Source organism: Haplochromis burtoni, unplaced genomic scaffold (genome assembly GCF_018398535.1).
Source record: "Haplochromis burtoni strain Fernald_Lab_line unplaced genomic scaffold, NCSU_Asbu1 Contig_128, whole genome shotgun sequence".
Classification (NCBI taxonomy): domain Eukaryota; kingdom Metazoa; phylum Chordata; class Actinopteri; order Cichliformes; family Cichlidae; genus Haplochromis; species Haplochromis burtoni.
The window spans coordinates 441,923-458,287 of record NW_024582489.1 but is presented as its reverse complement, the minus strand read 5'-3'; the positions used below and the strand labels follow the sequence as shown (position 1 = coordinate 458,287).

The 16,365-nt window shown below is 41.4% G+C and overlaps 1 protein-coding gene across 1 annotated transcript; it reads left to right on the top strand.

The window, feature by feature from the left end:
* Positions 1-229: 229 nt before the first annotated feature.
* Positions 230-16,052, top strand: si:dkeyp-97b10.3. The gene is made up of 17 exons (XM_005930029.3): positions 230-717; positions 2,992-3,023; positions 5,599-5,631; positions 6,840-6,911; positions 7,434-7,463; positions 7,627-7,662; positions 8,050-8,091; positions 8,186-8,235; positions 9,173-9,225; positions 9,320-9,546; positions 9,671-9,924; positions 11,368-11,493; positions 12,173-12,308; positions 12,436-12,483; positions 12,580-12,651; positions 12,799-13,086; positions 15,214-16,052. Exons 1-17 carry the CDS (start codon positions 668-670, stop codon positions 15,240-15,242), a joined length of 1,578 nt encoding a protein of 525 aa, XP_005930091.1. The 5' UTR covers positions 230-667; the 3' UTR covers positions 15,243-16,052.
* Positions 16,053-16,365: the final 313 nt, after the last annotated feature.

Genomic DNA, 16,365 nt, shown 5'->3' with positions numbered 1-16,365 from the left:
GTGCATGTCCTGAAAGTTAAGCGGTGTGGTTTTTACCTTCCGTTATTCATATTCAGACAGTCTGATGCTTCCAGCAGTAAACATTTCTTTCGCACAGGTTGTGCAGCTCGCTTATTTAATAAGCGTTAAGCGTGGGGCTGTAAATCATCAACAAGACTCCACAAAGCCTGCACTGTGGCGGGATGCTACAGGCCCGCCCATATTCATGCGCAATAACTGCGCAGCAGCGCTGATCCTGAGAGTGGCGCTGCTCTAAAGACATTCGGCTGGTCCTATGATGTGAAGATCTGTGGTCTGTATTTTTTCTTTCTTTTTACAAACAAGCACATTTTTTTTGTGTGAAAGAAAGCAGCGCATCCCACATTTAGGCTGCACAAAAGGGGACTGATGTTTCCTTTTTGTGGATTTTAGGAAAGTGAGCGCTTTTTCCGGGGGAGTCAAACCGAGTTATTTTTTTCTCGATAAAGAGGAAATGCTACACTCTGCGGGACGTATGATGTAAAATAAGTAATGCAGCCAAAGAGGTCTCCCCCAATAAATGCTTAGCCCTTTAACCCAGAACGCGATCGCCGCCGGTGAGAGGCTCATGTTGCCTCCCAGGTGTTTTTACGCGCAGCCTCTGCACGCTAGTGAAGAAGAGAAAGCATAACGGGGCCACAGACGGAGGATGGTGGCGGAGATGGCCAGCTGCGGTGCGGCTTGCCACCTCGAGGATGGGTAAGTTGTTACTAGATCAGTCGAAAGCGTTGCTGTGCGCGATCCGCGGCGGTTTGTGTTTTTCAATTGTGAACAATTTTGGGCGAATCGGCGTGGATGCAGAGCTAAAAATCTCGCCTCTCGTCCCCCACGCACAGGAAGTGGGATTCATTGTCGTTGTAGTCTTTACGGGGCTCATCTGCTCGTGCATTTCATGAAACAATAACAACAACAATATATGTCTGCCTAGTTTTCGCTTCCTCGTTGCAAACACGGTCTGTTTAAAATCTCTTTGTTGGTGTCTGTGCGCTCGCGCCGCTCTGTTGTTAAACATTGTGTGTGACAACAACGTATCACCGAGCGAGTTGGTAGCGCGTGCCAAAGCTGAAGCTGTAAAGCAACGCTTATGCAACAGTTTAGTTCAATTAAAAACACACAATAAACATCGGTTTTCGTTCACGTTAATGCACAGCCTCACATTAAAGTGCAGCGCAGAACGAAACACGACAGTGCCCACGCGGCTTGGTGATGCTTTGAGATAATTTTCAGCGGGTTTTAACCGACAGTTGTCTTTAGTGATTCTGTTATATTCACCATCAGTTGAGCCACAGACAGGTGAAGTGATACTGATGACTCATTGTCATCGGAGCTACTGAGTTACTCGCACGGCATCACGCCCCACCTGGCAGGAAAAGTCCCCAAACACATGATCAGATGCCAAAAGACCTTAAAGATCTATGAATCTGTTAAATGTGATAGAAATTAATTCCAACTCCAGCTTTGTTTGTGAGGCTATAGCAGGAAAAGGCCAACTTTCACTTTATGATTTGATTAGAGATTTCTAACTTGCTGTAAATGCAATAAAAGCAGTAAAGTATGGACAATAAATGACCGGGACAAAGGGCGGCTCTTTTGTTCCACTGCTGGTGCTATGTGACAGTTGTTTATCTATACACAAACGCACTCCTCTCTGTGCTGTTTGTGGGAAGCTGTTGCGACTGTGACATGATCCGGGCTTTATCTTTAAGCAGAAACAAACAGACAAACCACACAGAAGTTTGAGTTATCGAGTATATTTTTAATTTCTAAACATGTAAGATCATAGGAGGCATGAGGACTCGTACAGGAAGAGATGACTACTATTACCATGGCAATGACCCCAGTGGTGTTGTTGTGAGACTGTATGGCAGAGGCGCTGATGAGATGACCTTGAAGAGAGAAAGAGAGAGAGGAAAAAAGTTCAGCTTCCTGGACAGATGTTTAAAAACAAAGGAAAGCCTCAGCTCCTTATCAGGCGAAACAGACGCCAAGCAAAATAAATAAAGTATCACTTCTTGATCTTTGGTAATAATCCAGGCTTCCTGATTCATTTGCTTCATTTGGATATAATTGCAGCAGAGCGAGAGTGAGACAGGAAAAAACAAAGGCTGACCTATTTTTTTCTTTTAACACATGCTGGTGGTGAACTCGTTCTTCTTGTGGGGTTGGCTTTTTTTCTTTTCTTTTTTTACCCTTGAACAGGCGTGTTTCGTCTTGCTCTGACTGCATCAACAGGTTGCTCCAGTCTTCACACAGCATATACGAACACTTGGACAGCGTTCGTGTCTGGCTTTGTTTACAATGAACCGGCTGGTGTTTACAGTCAGGACAGTCAGGAAGACTGGTATCTAAGTCTGAGTGCTGTCACTGAATATATTATTGCAGCATTAAGAAGAATATAGGAGCAGTACCATACTGCAGATGCTTGCAGTGATGTTTAGTGTGGTGCGATCTGTTTATCAGTCTTTTGTTTATATTTGATAAAACTTGTCATGTGCATAAAAATTTGTAGGACAAAGTAACAAAGTGCTTAAAGTCAATAATTAGCCAGCTAACATTGTATGATTATAATATTACACAATGGCCCTGAAAATAGACAGCCATATTTACGCTCTGCTTGATGCTGTCTTATGATAAAGCCATAAATGAAAAGAGTCCAACCTGAGTTGTTGAATGGGAAACAGACCCAGCCTGTATGTTTCCTCAGCTCTTTCCTTTGCTAGCAACACTGCTTTGAAAGCGTTTGAGAGAAGGGAGTTTCGTGAGAAAGTGTGATGCAGGCCGTTTAGCCACACACTTCCTCTTTGACTGATTTACTCAGCCGTACAGAAAAGGAGAAGTACCGGCTACTGCGTGATCCTGCAGCTGCACAATTTTTAAAAACAAAAATAAATAAAAAAGCACTTTGAATCTTACACGGCTGGAGAATTCTGTTTGATTTATATTTGTCTGAATGTTATCTCTTCTGCCTTACAGAGACGGCGATATCCCCGCACCTGAGAACAAAGGTAAACACCAGCCGGTTCATTGCTTTCCTGCCCTCTCTTTCAGCAGCTCTTCATGTTTTCATTTTCTTTGAGCTCTCAGTTGTTCTCTTGCTATTTGAAAAGTGTGCATCCTCATCTATTTATCACTTCTTGTATTTTGTTTTACTCGTCCTTTCGTTATATTTTCCCAGCTGGCTCACCTTTCCTGTTTGCTGTCCTTGTTTCCATATCATTTGCATGAAAGGCTTGAAAGCTGCTGCTTCATGATTTGAATCTCTTGTAACACCGTATGCAAAAGTTTCGCTATTACCTTGAGATCTGGTGACTGTGGAGGCCATTTCAGTACAGCGAACTCACAGTCATGTTTAATTAACCAGTGTGAGATAATTTGAGCTTTTTAATATGGAGAAAAAAGGTTCACTGTGGTCATAAAGGGATGGTCACTAACCAGGAAAATGTTACACCTGCCAGAAGTGTTGATGCCAGGCAGGATGGATCCATGCTTTCATCTTGTTTTCGCCCTACCTGACCCTGCCATCTGAATGTAACAGCAGAATGTAAGACTTATCAGACCAGCCAATGTTTGTCCAATCCTGTGTTCTAAGCTAACGGGGAGATGATGCTGCAGCCCATTTTGCATTCAGATAGCTCGAGTGTAACAAGGTGCAAAAAGCAGTGAGGCCATTCTCCTCTAACCTCTGACATCAACAGGGCATTTTCAGCCAGAGGACTGATGCTCGCTGGATATTTTCCCCTTTTTTTGGATCATTCTCTGTAAACCCCAGAGATGGTTATGTGAGGAAACCCCCAGAAGATCAGCAGTTTCTGAAAAACTATTCCATGTTTAAAACCGCGTACATCACCTTTTTTCCTCGTTCCGATGCCCAGTTTGAATTTCAGCAGGTTATCCTGAACGTGTCTACGTGCCTAGATGTGTTGACTTGTTGTCAGGCGATTGACTGATTGTGGTTACAAGCGATTCAACAGGTGCACTTAAAAATTGGCCAGCGAGTGTATGTTACCATTCTGATATCAGGTACACTGTAAATCGATATCAGTCTGATCCTGACTCGAAGCTGGATTGGATATCAGATTTCCAGTGTTTGGTAGTTTAGTCTTATTTAAAGTAGGAGAAATGTATATTTAGATTCACTAAACATCTACAGCCTTTCAAATAATATTTCCAAAACATGAATTCCAGTATGGATCTGACAAAGCTGACTTATTTTGATAGCTTTAAATCTACTGGTGGAGTAATGAGTCAGTTAATAAGTCACAAAAAGAACCCATTAACCTCTTTCTGTTTTTTTCCTGTATTATGGTTTTCAGCCAGCAGATGGCAGCTAACACCTTTCAATTCTAACCAAATCCTTGAGGTTGCACACAGCCTCTAGCACTCTCTGCATATTTGTGATTGCATCTGCATGTGTGCATCTGTGCGGGCACTTGCTCTCCACCTTATTTGTCAGCCTGATGAAGGGAAGCAGCCATGCCCAAACGACAAAGAAGAGGGATGCCCGCTGGCTCAGCTGTGAGACAGCAGCAGCAGCAACAGCTGCAGTGAATGAGATGGGCCATAGGAGGCATATGAGGACAAGGGAGAGAGGCATGGAGAAGAAAGTGCAGGGAGAGGTGAGGCAGACAGATTGAGCAAAGTGAGACAGAGAGATTGGTGAGGGAGGCGCTGTGAGCGGAGCTGCAAAGACAGCATCTGCTTGTTAGTCTAAGATAAAACTCTCTGGGCCAGATGAGGAGGGGCTCCATCCATTAGCCAGCCTGGCGCTCGGCCACATGGCCCGGTCCACGGACAGTCAGTGCTGCTGGGAAGAGAGAAGCAGCAGCAGTTCCTCTGGACCCCATCTACGTAAATGTGCCAGAATGTTAATGCATTGCACTTATCACAGGCTTGTTCACGGGGTGCTGCGGTTCAGCTGCCGTGAATGACGCATCTATAAAAAACTGCTGGTGTACTTCAGCCCTGCTCAGGGCTTTTTGGTGACTAATATGAATTAGAACCACACACTGCACGAACCTAGAAGTAAACTAAAACTGGAGGTTTCTCACTGGGGCTGCACCTGTTCTAATCCTGTACTTATTTTTGTGATGCATCACATGCTTCACTCTAGTTTTTTTTTTTTTTTTTCTTTTTTCTGACTTTTAAACCATGTGAGTGTTGAGCGCTTGAGGCTTACTTTCTCTTAAATAGGTGTTTTTCTTTGTGGGGGAAGTAGAAGAAGAAACGGTCTGAATAATTTAGCTTTCCCTCGATTTACATACTATTGGTTGTTTCTATTTTTACTGCAGAATTATGGTTGCTTTTCTGGTAAAACAACAGCAGCTTTTTTCTCTCTGACAGCTGTCAGGGTCCTGGGCAGTATGACTAAAGAGGGGGTTGATTATCAAACCATTTAAAGTATTGTAGTTTCCGCAGTAGTGATGATGCCATAATGACAATCACAATGACATATGTGTAGTAGTGAGTAATAAAATTGGGGGAAATAAATGTTTTTGGATTTTCTCACATTTTGAAATTATTGCATCAGATTTTTCTAAATAACCAGCAGCCGTCTCAACGTTTTCACTAATCTGTTTACAGATAATCTGGCAGAAAATGACAGCAGCGGTTCAGGTAAGCACAAATATCGCACTGTGCAAAAGTCTTGAGCCACCCCTCATTTCTTTAGATTTTGTTTACAAAATTGGAAATGGGTTCAGCAATTTATTGCAATGTTCAAGCACACATGGAAATACTACATTTGAGGCAAAAATAGAGTTGAAAGTCAGTATTTGGGATGACCAGCTTTATTCTTCAACACAGCCTGAACTCTCTGACCCAACTTTCTTGTAATTCCTTCAAGTAGTGTTCAGAAATATTTCTTCACGCTTCTCGAAGAACATCTAAAGCTCTTCTTTGGCTCTGGGGGGGCCAGTCCATGACTGATGCTGGTTTCACTCTGTGTTTTTCTATCCAGGTTTGCTTTTACTACATTGGCATGTATATGTTTCATTGTCAAGCTGTGCCCCCAGACTCTTTCCAGATGGCATAGCATGGTGGATCAAAGTCTGATGATACTTTTCTGCTTTTGTAATTCCATCAATTTTGGCAAAAATCCCCTATGACAGCATCTCTTCTGTTCACATGATGATTTGAACCAAATCTTTCAAATTTTGTTGCCTCTATTGCCCTTGCAGTTCTTGTGTAATTTAGCACACCCCAAGTTTTTCTTCCCGTTTCCCCTTTCTTAAGTATTTTTTCTTATTTCTTAAGGACGTGAATTTCAGATACAGTTAATCCGCTATAGATGGTTTTCTAGCTCTGCCACTTCTTTTGGCCAGTTTCCTCATATTTTGTTTTAAGTACGTCATGATGAAATATGTCAAATCTTTGGCTAATAGCTCTTTGAGAATCACCTTGCTGGTGCAAAATACTGTTGTATGTCTGCTGAACTGTGTAAACAGTTTTTTGTAGATTCACCTAAAGGGATGGTACAACATTGTGGCTGCCTGCTAGTGACAAAGGTCCTAAATATACAATTTAAAAATTGGTTGTAGCAAACAAAAACATTCTTCTGAAAATAAAGTTACAAAACTAGAGTGAAAATTAGGTCTTTTAGATCTTTGATAGACTTTCAGGAAGCCAGGAGAACCGTCGCCAAAGACCACTTTAAAAAGACTAGACTGCCTGGCTCCCTGGAAGCAAAATAAAAAGAAATAAGTGGTGCTCAAGCCTTTTTTCACAGCACTGTATGTTTAGCCAGCTGTGGCATGAATCTCTTTTATTTTTTATTAAAGATAAATTCTTTTAACACATACTCTGCACATCGATTTGTTGAACAGAAAACACAGGAACATCCACCGACGAGAGCTCAGAGGACGAAGACAACAATTCAGAAGAGGATGAGGCTTATGGTGAGAGCCACATTTTCATAACTTGATGGAATAATTTTTCTTTTTGGAAAGGACGATGAGAAAAATCACACTCTTGTTTTCCTTGGTAATATGAAGATCCAGACAACAAGTGTCACCTTTGCTTTGGATAGATTTAAACACCTTTTCTTTATTCTTCCAGCTCCTCTAAAACTCGTTAAGCGACACGTTGTTTAATCTGAATAAAACTGTTGCTAAGATGACACTCTGGGGCAGTGACGTACTGAAGTTTTGTCATCAGGTGGGGGGAAAAACCCAAGATATTTGTTATAATTAGTGAGTTTCACAGGTGCTGTGGGCAGAGTTGGTTTTGACCTTTCCCTGCTTCTGCCCTTTGTGCTAAGTTAACGAGCTGCTAGTGGTACCTTTTATATTAGGCGTTGTTTATAAAGTGCCGATTTTTCTCAAAGATGTCCCAGGAAATGAATGCATGCTGCAAAAAGTTGAACTATTTCCATTAATATTCCTGCTTCTTCTTTTCCTTGTCATTTAATCTTTCAACAGGAGGCACTGAGAGGGATGGAGAAGAGGAAGGTAAGATCTGTTTGACTCACCAGAGTCACTACTTCATGGCTCCTCGTGTTGCCGCTGATTAAATGAACAAGTTTAAAGTCAACAGAAGTGCCTGTTTGATGTGTTGCATTTTGGTTTCAAGAGTTTTCTATAAATCCTTCAATTTGCTTTGTTTCCTATCCAGAGAATGAAGAAGCCCATGCAGGAGACTCTATAAACAGTAAGACACACCAGGAAATAAACTCTTATTTTGCTTGTTTGTGTACATGTAGATGTTCGTGCCTGCTTGTAGGAGCTGCCTAAACCTTAGCGATGACTCAGTAGTCTATGGTCACAACTGTGTTTTACTGGCAGTAGTACTACATAATTATGTCACAAATATCAGATTCAGCTGGCTTTTTAATTTTAGGAATCAAAACTAAAATGTAACTGAACACACTCCACCCTCTCGCAAACATCCACACACTCGCGTACACACACACAAACACACACACCCTGGGACTGGCTGTAAAATCTGTTTGTGGGATATCTCAGAGGCTTAAAATTGGATTTCAGCCTGTAAGATTCTCATGTGATAGTTGCTGATCAGAATCCATTTACCTCACAGAGGCAGGTGCTGGACCTGAAGCAGGGGTGTTAAATGGGAAAGGTAAGCCCATGCCAAGTAATGCGCTACGCTGCACTCATGATAGTGTTGCCCGGCTCATGAATAACCTCTCGTTTGTTGCCATGTGTGCTGACAGATGAGAGGCCCTTCAAGTCATGCTGTGAAAAATGCAAAGCCATCCAACAGGTGAGCTCAGAAACCAGGTGCTATCTGACAAAATGCGATTTTACAGCTACCGTTTAACTTCGTCTGACCCTTAATTCTGTCTTCATCACAGGGTTACACCCTGAACAAAGTTCAACACAGCCAGGCTTTCTGTGCGTTAGCTGGCCCGACAAAACCTGAAACCCCTGTTAGAGATAACGGGTGTCAAGGCGGCAGTTATCAGATTAAGCTTCAGGCCTGAAAAAAGGATTGTTTCACGGGTCATATCACTCTTTTACACACAAAATTACCCCAGGAGTGCAGCCCACTCCAATCAGAAATATTATCAGATGATGTAAAACACTGTAAACACTGTTGAAAATAAGACAAAGATTAAAGCTGCAGAAAATCCTTAATCTTGGGATTTATCACACATCCCTGAAAACGCTCCCTGTGCTGTTTCTTTCTAAGGTGACGGCTACACATTAGACCTCTGAAACTTAAAGCTTATTGTTCCAAAGCCTAATAATGGAGACGTGGAAATGGCTTTAGTTTGTCGGCAGATCAAAGTGAAATTAGTTTTATCGATCGAACGTGTTTTCTCTGTTTTAGTAGCTACATTAAAACATTTTCTGCATCACCAAACTAACACATGCACATTCCTGTGGCAATGAGACACACGGTTTGTACTTTATTCAGTAGTTTTTAAATCATTCTGTGAGAAGAGAAGAATCAGTCTAAACTTGGCACTGTCAGCTGATTTTAAACCCAAACTCTGAACACAACCTGCTGCTGACCAGGTTATATTTGGCATAATATAATACGGTGTTTTAGCTGGGAAAAAAAACACTTTTATGACACAGAAAACTCTGATTTTAAGCTTGAGACGGCTTGCTAAGCCATTAATCTCGCTTTGTAGCACACTCTTTTACCTGTTTCTGTCCTTACTGTGTGCTTTGCTGTTGTTTGCTTTTCACAGAGCCATGGCAGTGAGCTCGTTACCCCGAAGAGACTGTCCAAGGGGCGGTTGCAGTAAGTGGAACATTGTCTCCATGCATCATGCTCACGTTTATTTTGTTCAGCTCTGATAGCTCAGCATCACTGACTCTGTGTTTGTGTCTTTCAGGGTGCAGCTAGAAGAAGAGGGCACATATGAGTGTTCGGTCACTGGTCTGGTTTTTGAAGCGTCCGAGCGCGTTCTTGTGCGGTACTCTGTCTTATCCTGGTCCAAGTTTGGCGCCTTTCTACATGACTCCTGGAAGTTTGCTGGACCCATCTTCAATGTGGACACAGTCAATAAGGACGCGTCTGTCCTCAAGTCCATCCAGTTCCCACACTCCATCTGCCTTGCTCGTAAGCTCGTAGGGCATTCACCCAGCACATTTACGCTGTGTGAATGAAGCAAGAGTTCTGACTCGGTACAACAATAACTACTCAGTTTAAATGTGAAATGTTGTTTTTCCGTCTTATATCACAGATACTGACAATGACATGACATTCAGTGTCCTGCACATAAAGGGCAACCGTCCAGTCATCGAGCCTACAGTGGATCACTCAGGGAGCCACGTTAAGTGGAATGTGACGTCCCTATCGCCCGTTGGTCCCATCATTCAGACGAGCCAGGCTGTAGAGCATCATGGGGTGGTTCTGGTCTACAAGCAGCTCACCACTGACAACAACAGCTACAGCTTCCACGTTTATCTGGGCACAAACAGTGCGTCTGACATCAAGGTAAGTGGTGTTTTTTAGAAAGATCTCTAACCAGCTCTGTTTTGGTTGTCAGTAGACTTGCGGTGTATTTCCAAACCTGACATATGGTTTTGGAAATTTGGTCAAATTTAACCAAACCCTCCTCGGGTTTCAGGATCCTGTTTTCTTTCTCTATCTCTGTCTTCATTTCCACAACATCCAGTTAGAGCACACTTCTTTGAAACGGGCATTGGCAATTGTTAGTGACACGATTTAAAAAAAGTGCCTTGTTTATTTTCATTCTTAAAAGTGTAACTGGGATTCAGCACTTCTTTCCCCTCCCAGTTTCTGTTCCATAACGAAATACTGCAGTTACCTTGCACTAACGCAGCATGCACATGGTTACACAAGGTTATTTTCTGATCATGCCTGACCACAAACACACATGTTTAACAAATGCACATGCTAAACCCAGACGACTGAGGACAGCAATCAGTTTCACATTTATAGAAAATGCATATGTATGTGTGTGTATAGATATAAAACTGTTAACTGCCCACTTTTAGAAGAACACGACCGGCCAACGCTTTGACCGACTTCTCATGATGTTTCTCTTAAAGTGAAAAGTAAATTCTGTGTTTCAATTGAGGAATTTTTCTTTACATTGAGTAGAGTTCAAAAATAAAACTGCAGCAAAAATACCTTCGTTGCAGGAGCAGCACACAGAAATATTCCATTCATGAGACCATCAAAAGTCTCCTTGTGTTTTTCAGTCACGGCCACTTCTTTCTGGACGAAACTCCAGAAAAATACCTCACCATTGAAATTTTGTAGAAATTTGTTCGAAATGTAGCTTCCACTTTTTGTTAATTAGTCGAACTGCCAACAGCTTCAATGGTGCAGATTTCCAGGATTTTGTATTTCAGCTACAATTTGTGCTACCGGCCTTAGTAAACCAACTGTCATTTAGTTATTTACAGTGAAGCGCAGGGTTTGTGCAGGGAAATGATTCGAGTATTCATCTTCTTAAAACAAAGAGTCATATCAAAATAAAAGAAAAATGTCAGTGGCCAAAATAGTGTTTGCGTTACTGTAAGTGTACCGTGTAAATATGACAGCTACATGACATTAAAGCTGTAAAGCTGTTGGTGTTTTTCTTTTTTTTTTTTTTTAAACTTGAACTACTGAACTCACTCAGGAAGTGTTTGTGGTTTTGTGAGCATGTGTGTTTGTTTTTGAGGATGTTGCTGGTGAATAGTCATTCATTTATTATAACCTAAAAAAAGGGCTATTTCTAAAAATGCATTGATTATTTTTTTCCCCGTATGATGTCTTTTTTTTCCATTGCTGCTGTTTTCCCGTCGCTCTGTCCTACCGTCATTCACCGTGAACTCTGAGTCCTTATAATGAGACGCCCTCAGTTTAGTAACTTCTCTGTCATCGTTGCCTACAAACTGAACTCCTGCTATGTTTTTTTTAAACTAGGATATAAAGAATCAGGTGCGGGGCTACAAGACTCGCTACATTGAAATAGTAAAGCCTCCCACATGCAAGCTGGACGAGGGAACGTATCGTCTCCTGAGCGAGCCGGAGGGAGACATCAAACCTCAGGTGTGTGTCTCTCAACAAATCTGCAATTTACGTGGATCAAAAAGCAAAAACCTTACACGTCTTAAATTTGGGCTTTCAATGCGATCTCCCTGTGCACCTCAGGGCGGCTTCCAGCACTGCTGCTATTTTTGATTGCTCAGTGTTAGTCCCATTCTGTCCACGTTCAGCCAGCAAGGCAAGCTGGATCTTCTCCTCCTTGGTGCAAAAATGGTGACTCTAATACGAAATATTATTTTTTGGAGAAGAAGACTTCATCAAATGTTCTCCCTCAGATACTTGAGGAGATTAGAGTAGCATTAGAGTCTGCAATGACAAATTTACAACAAACAACCTGATGAATATCTGGGTGGCTAAAAGAAAGACAAACATGTTCCTTTCCTGTGGATTCTTTAACTAGAAAATGCTACTTGGTCTGTTGGCCATAGCTGGAAAGCCAGCTTTCATTATCTTTGCTAATCCACGACGGGAAAGTCTCGCCAGGTTGACAGTGAAGTTTGATGTCTGCACAAGACACATTGGTTAGAACTGGACTTCCACAGAAAGATCTAAAAATAGCAGGAGAGCTAGAAGTAGTTCAGACTCGTCCAAAGGTGCTTTTTGATTTGATCTCATTTATAAGATTTTGCTTTTGTATTTCACTGACTACACAGCTAAGTTGTGTCTGTGTGTCTCTGTACAGGAACTGAAATTCACCCTTGCAGTCACTAAGATGAAGGGCTACTTTGAGGCTTTCTTTGAGCAGCACCCTCCATTTAAATTGTCTCTCATAGAGATTAACACTGAGGAGACTGTATGGTCTGCTACCATCAGAGAAGGTACCGGTGCATGAGTCTTACTTTGGAGACACTTTTGTCTTTTGGAAGTTTGTGTTTATGTTGACCGAAAACCGAATAAACCAAAAAGGATTCACTGGTCCACGTCCATCTTTTGCTCTTCCCTTAGGTGACTGTGTGGATAACACTGAGAAGAAGCCGCGGAAAAGGACAAACAGTATGCTGGCTCTTTCACTTTTTTGTAATCCGATTAGACTTTAGCACGTTTTTAGCTTGAAAACATTAACTGATGTTATATCTGTCTCTGAAATAGGCAGACAGAGAAGCAGCAGCCCCTCAGAAGACGAACTAGCCTTTAAAAGAACTCGAATGCAAGACGAGCCAGGTATCTTTAAGTGTCTGACTGTGATTTCAGCAAAACTTCATGAACAACTTTATGGCCAAGTCAACAGTTCACACCTGAACTATTCCAGATATGCCTAAAATCTTACTAAAAACAAATACCCATGTGTTTATGTGCATCTTTCTCCAGATGGAGTGAAAACAGCGGCCACTCAGGGCCAGGACATGTCAGAGAAGCAGCTGCTACAGGTGGCCAAGCGGCTCGGGAAGGAGTGGAAACAGGTGGCTATCTTTCTAGATGTTACCTCCAAGGAGCTGGATAATATCCAGACAGCAGAGACAGATGTGACCATGCAGAAGTTGAAGATGCTGTTGATGTGGAAGAACAGGAATTCTGGAGAAGCCACGGCTAGGAATCTTTTGGAAAGTGTGAAGGAGCTGGATGACTTGCCAAATGAGGTTCATCAGACATTACAAGGTACAACACTGCAAACCTAAACAATTTAAGATGGTGATGAATGCTCGTGAAGAGCAGGCATGTAAAAGTCAACCAATCAAATTGTTGTTAGATGGAAAATCAAACTGATCAACCTACAGAGGGCTGAATTCAGGGACACCCCAAAAATCAAAGTAAAAAAATAATCCAGCAGACTAGTCTGTGTTACCAAAATTTTATTCCAGGAAGTAGTTTGTATGACCCACACATGCTTGGTATCCTGAGGGATCTTTTCCCATATCTGGACTAGGGCATCACTGAACACCTGAGAGGTGCTCGATTGGATTTAGTCAGGCAGCGAGTCGGGGGTATCAATGCATTCATCCTCCAGGAACCACCTACATAGCCTCTCCACGTGTGACCGGGCAGCAGGAGGAAGCCAGTACCCACTGCACAAGTCTAGGGTGTGACAATACGATTCAAGGAATTCATCATGATATCTAACTGCAGTCATTGTGCCGTTGCCTAACCTGCAGAGGTTCGTGCGTCTCTCAGACCATCACTGACCCACCACCAAACCGGTTAACGGGTAACTGAACGACGTTAAAAGCAGCATAACCTTCTCCACGGCTTCTCCAGCCTCTCTCACACATGCTCAGGGTAAGCTTGCTAAATACGAGTCTCCTGGAATCTCCTCCATGCTCTTGAGACTCTGCCGGTCAATTGCAAAGGCACGTATTGACCTGCTGGGTCTAGGTATGGCCAACTGCTACCAGCGGTGACACTGACCCTAGCCGAATACAGAACTAGTGAAAAAACAGTCAGAAAAGATGAGGAGGGAAAAAATGCGAGTGTCCTCAACCTGTAAAACATTCCTGTTTTATGGGTTGTCTCATTGTTCCTCCTCTTGCAACACCTGTTGTTTATTTCATTAACACCAAAGCAGCTGAAACCGATTAACAACACCCTCTGCTGATTAACTGACCAGGACAAAATCCCAGAACTTTAACTGACTTGATGCTTTGCTCAGATTAAAAAGTGTTCCTTTTCATTTTTTAGAGCAGTGTATACAAATAGCCATCTGCACAGGCTCATGTTGAATCTGTACAAAAGGGACAAGCCTTTTGTTATCAGTATGCATAAGCTGGTAATGTTTGAGCAAGCTTCGGTTACATGCAGATAAACAGTCCTTTCCACGGAGCACAAAAGATGGATGCCATTTGAGAAAATGCATCAGATAACCATCAGCTATGGTCTGCTGATGATTTATCTTGTTTTTCTGCATTAGTCAAACAAATATTAGCTGGTGGAAAGGAAAATCTTAGTCCAGATATCCCCTGGATACACCAAAAGCCCAGAAAAATACAGTACTAGTGAGATGACATATTTTATTTGATGTATTTTTGTAGGCTAACCCTGGGACTGAGGACCACACCTGGTTCCCTTTGAAAACAAACAAACAAAAAAAACAGTGGGACTTTTCCACTTCGTGGATAATTGCAAAACAAAACTGGGAAATAAAAGGTTATGACTGTACGTGTTTCATTCAGCAAGACAATCTTGACCAATTCTTGTACTTTTATGTGTTTTGGGTTTTTTCTTTTAGTATATTTTTACTTTTTAATAGGTGTAAATAATTAAAATCTTTTACCAAATGAGACTCGCAAGTTTGCGATTCTTGGAGAAAAGTAAAATCCTAACATCGGAGTTTATAACTTAGGCATGTTCAGTGTGATGACGTGAATGTCTGAAGGATCATGAAACCGCTTGTTAACGAACAACTTTTACTCTAAAACAAACTGTAAAAAATACTCCAAGCTTCTGTTAGTCACTGACTTTATTTCAGGCATCTAACCAAAAAACTGTTCTAAAACCCATCACGGTTAGGACAGGGGAACCAGAAATACAAAAGGCTCATTTCCAGGAACCGTAGAATGGGACAGGCTCCCAGAGGCCAACTCATCAGAGTAGTTGTGTTTGCGATGAGCTGAAACTTCTTGCTACTTACCTAAATAAAGTATGCATGACAATCCTACCGATTCTATGTACTGCAGTACAAATATTACTGTCTCAGCAGCTCTTTCACTCTTTAGGTGAAGAGCACTGAAAATTCAAACTCAAAGGATGGTACAGAATCTTAATTCATTATTTGTTGTTTGTTGTTTTCAGATATGATGGTTAACGAAGCGGTAAAGTGAAAGGGAAAATGAAAATGAATTCCATTACTCTTGGATATCATCGGCGGGAAGAAACGATCTCAGGAACACAACAGAGCAGAGTTAACGTCTCCCTTCAGTTTGCATTTCTCTTTGAATATTTTCTAGATATGAAACTGATTTGTTTATAGTTCTGCATTTCATAAAAAGGAATCATTTCCTTTTGTTTCCCTTCTTTAGGTCAGCTGTAGTTTTCTTGGGTTCTGTGGTGAGTACAGAACCAACTGTGCTGTATCTAAGGATACAGAAATAAATGAGCTTACCTTTATCTTTAAGCAGGTAAAAAAAATGACCAGTAGAGGCGTAGAGGTCATTGAGATGTTTAGTAGCTAATTATGTAGCCAGTAACAGATGTAAATGTTTGGTGCTGCAGTGTTGAAACTGCAAAGACATCTGAAAAATCCATCCATTTGTGTGTGTTCTTTCACTTTTGAATGTTGGGCTTGTGGGAATTTTTATAAAACAATTAGGCATTATATCACGTGGACGTGAAAATGACTGTCCACAGAATTACAGACTGAACTATGAAACTAGTTTGTGTTTTTATAAACTTGTCCGCACTATTTCCTGTAAATAGATTCCATTTCATTGTCACTCATGTTTTTTTTTAAAGCCAGTTATGTCTGTTTTTTGTCTACATGTCCTTTATTTGATGCGATAACCGTGACTCTGTAAAACAGCTGTGCACGAGGACCAGAAAATGATGCTGATTATGTTTAACTGGGAATTACGTCCTGCCCTCCGGAGGCTTGAATGCATTTCTTTTCTTTTCTTTTCTTTTTTTTTTTTTTTCCCCCCAAATGTGTAATCTTTATGAAAAACAAAAATGCAGCATGTTGGGATTCAGGGATAAATTTAGGTGTTTTACCTGTGTGAGTGCAGCTAAAACTAAGCAACGTATATTTTAATTCAGTTTTTTGAGGATTATTTCGCAGATCTAGACCTCAGGTACGATTAAGTACAATAAAATCAGCAGGAACATCTGTGGAAATCTTTCAGGTACCAATTGCAAATGTTTTTGTAAACATTATTTGAGAAAACCACAATGTTTCATTCAGAGAAAAGGGTTGTTTCCTTAAAAGAAAAATACCACTAACAGTCCAAT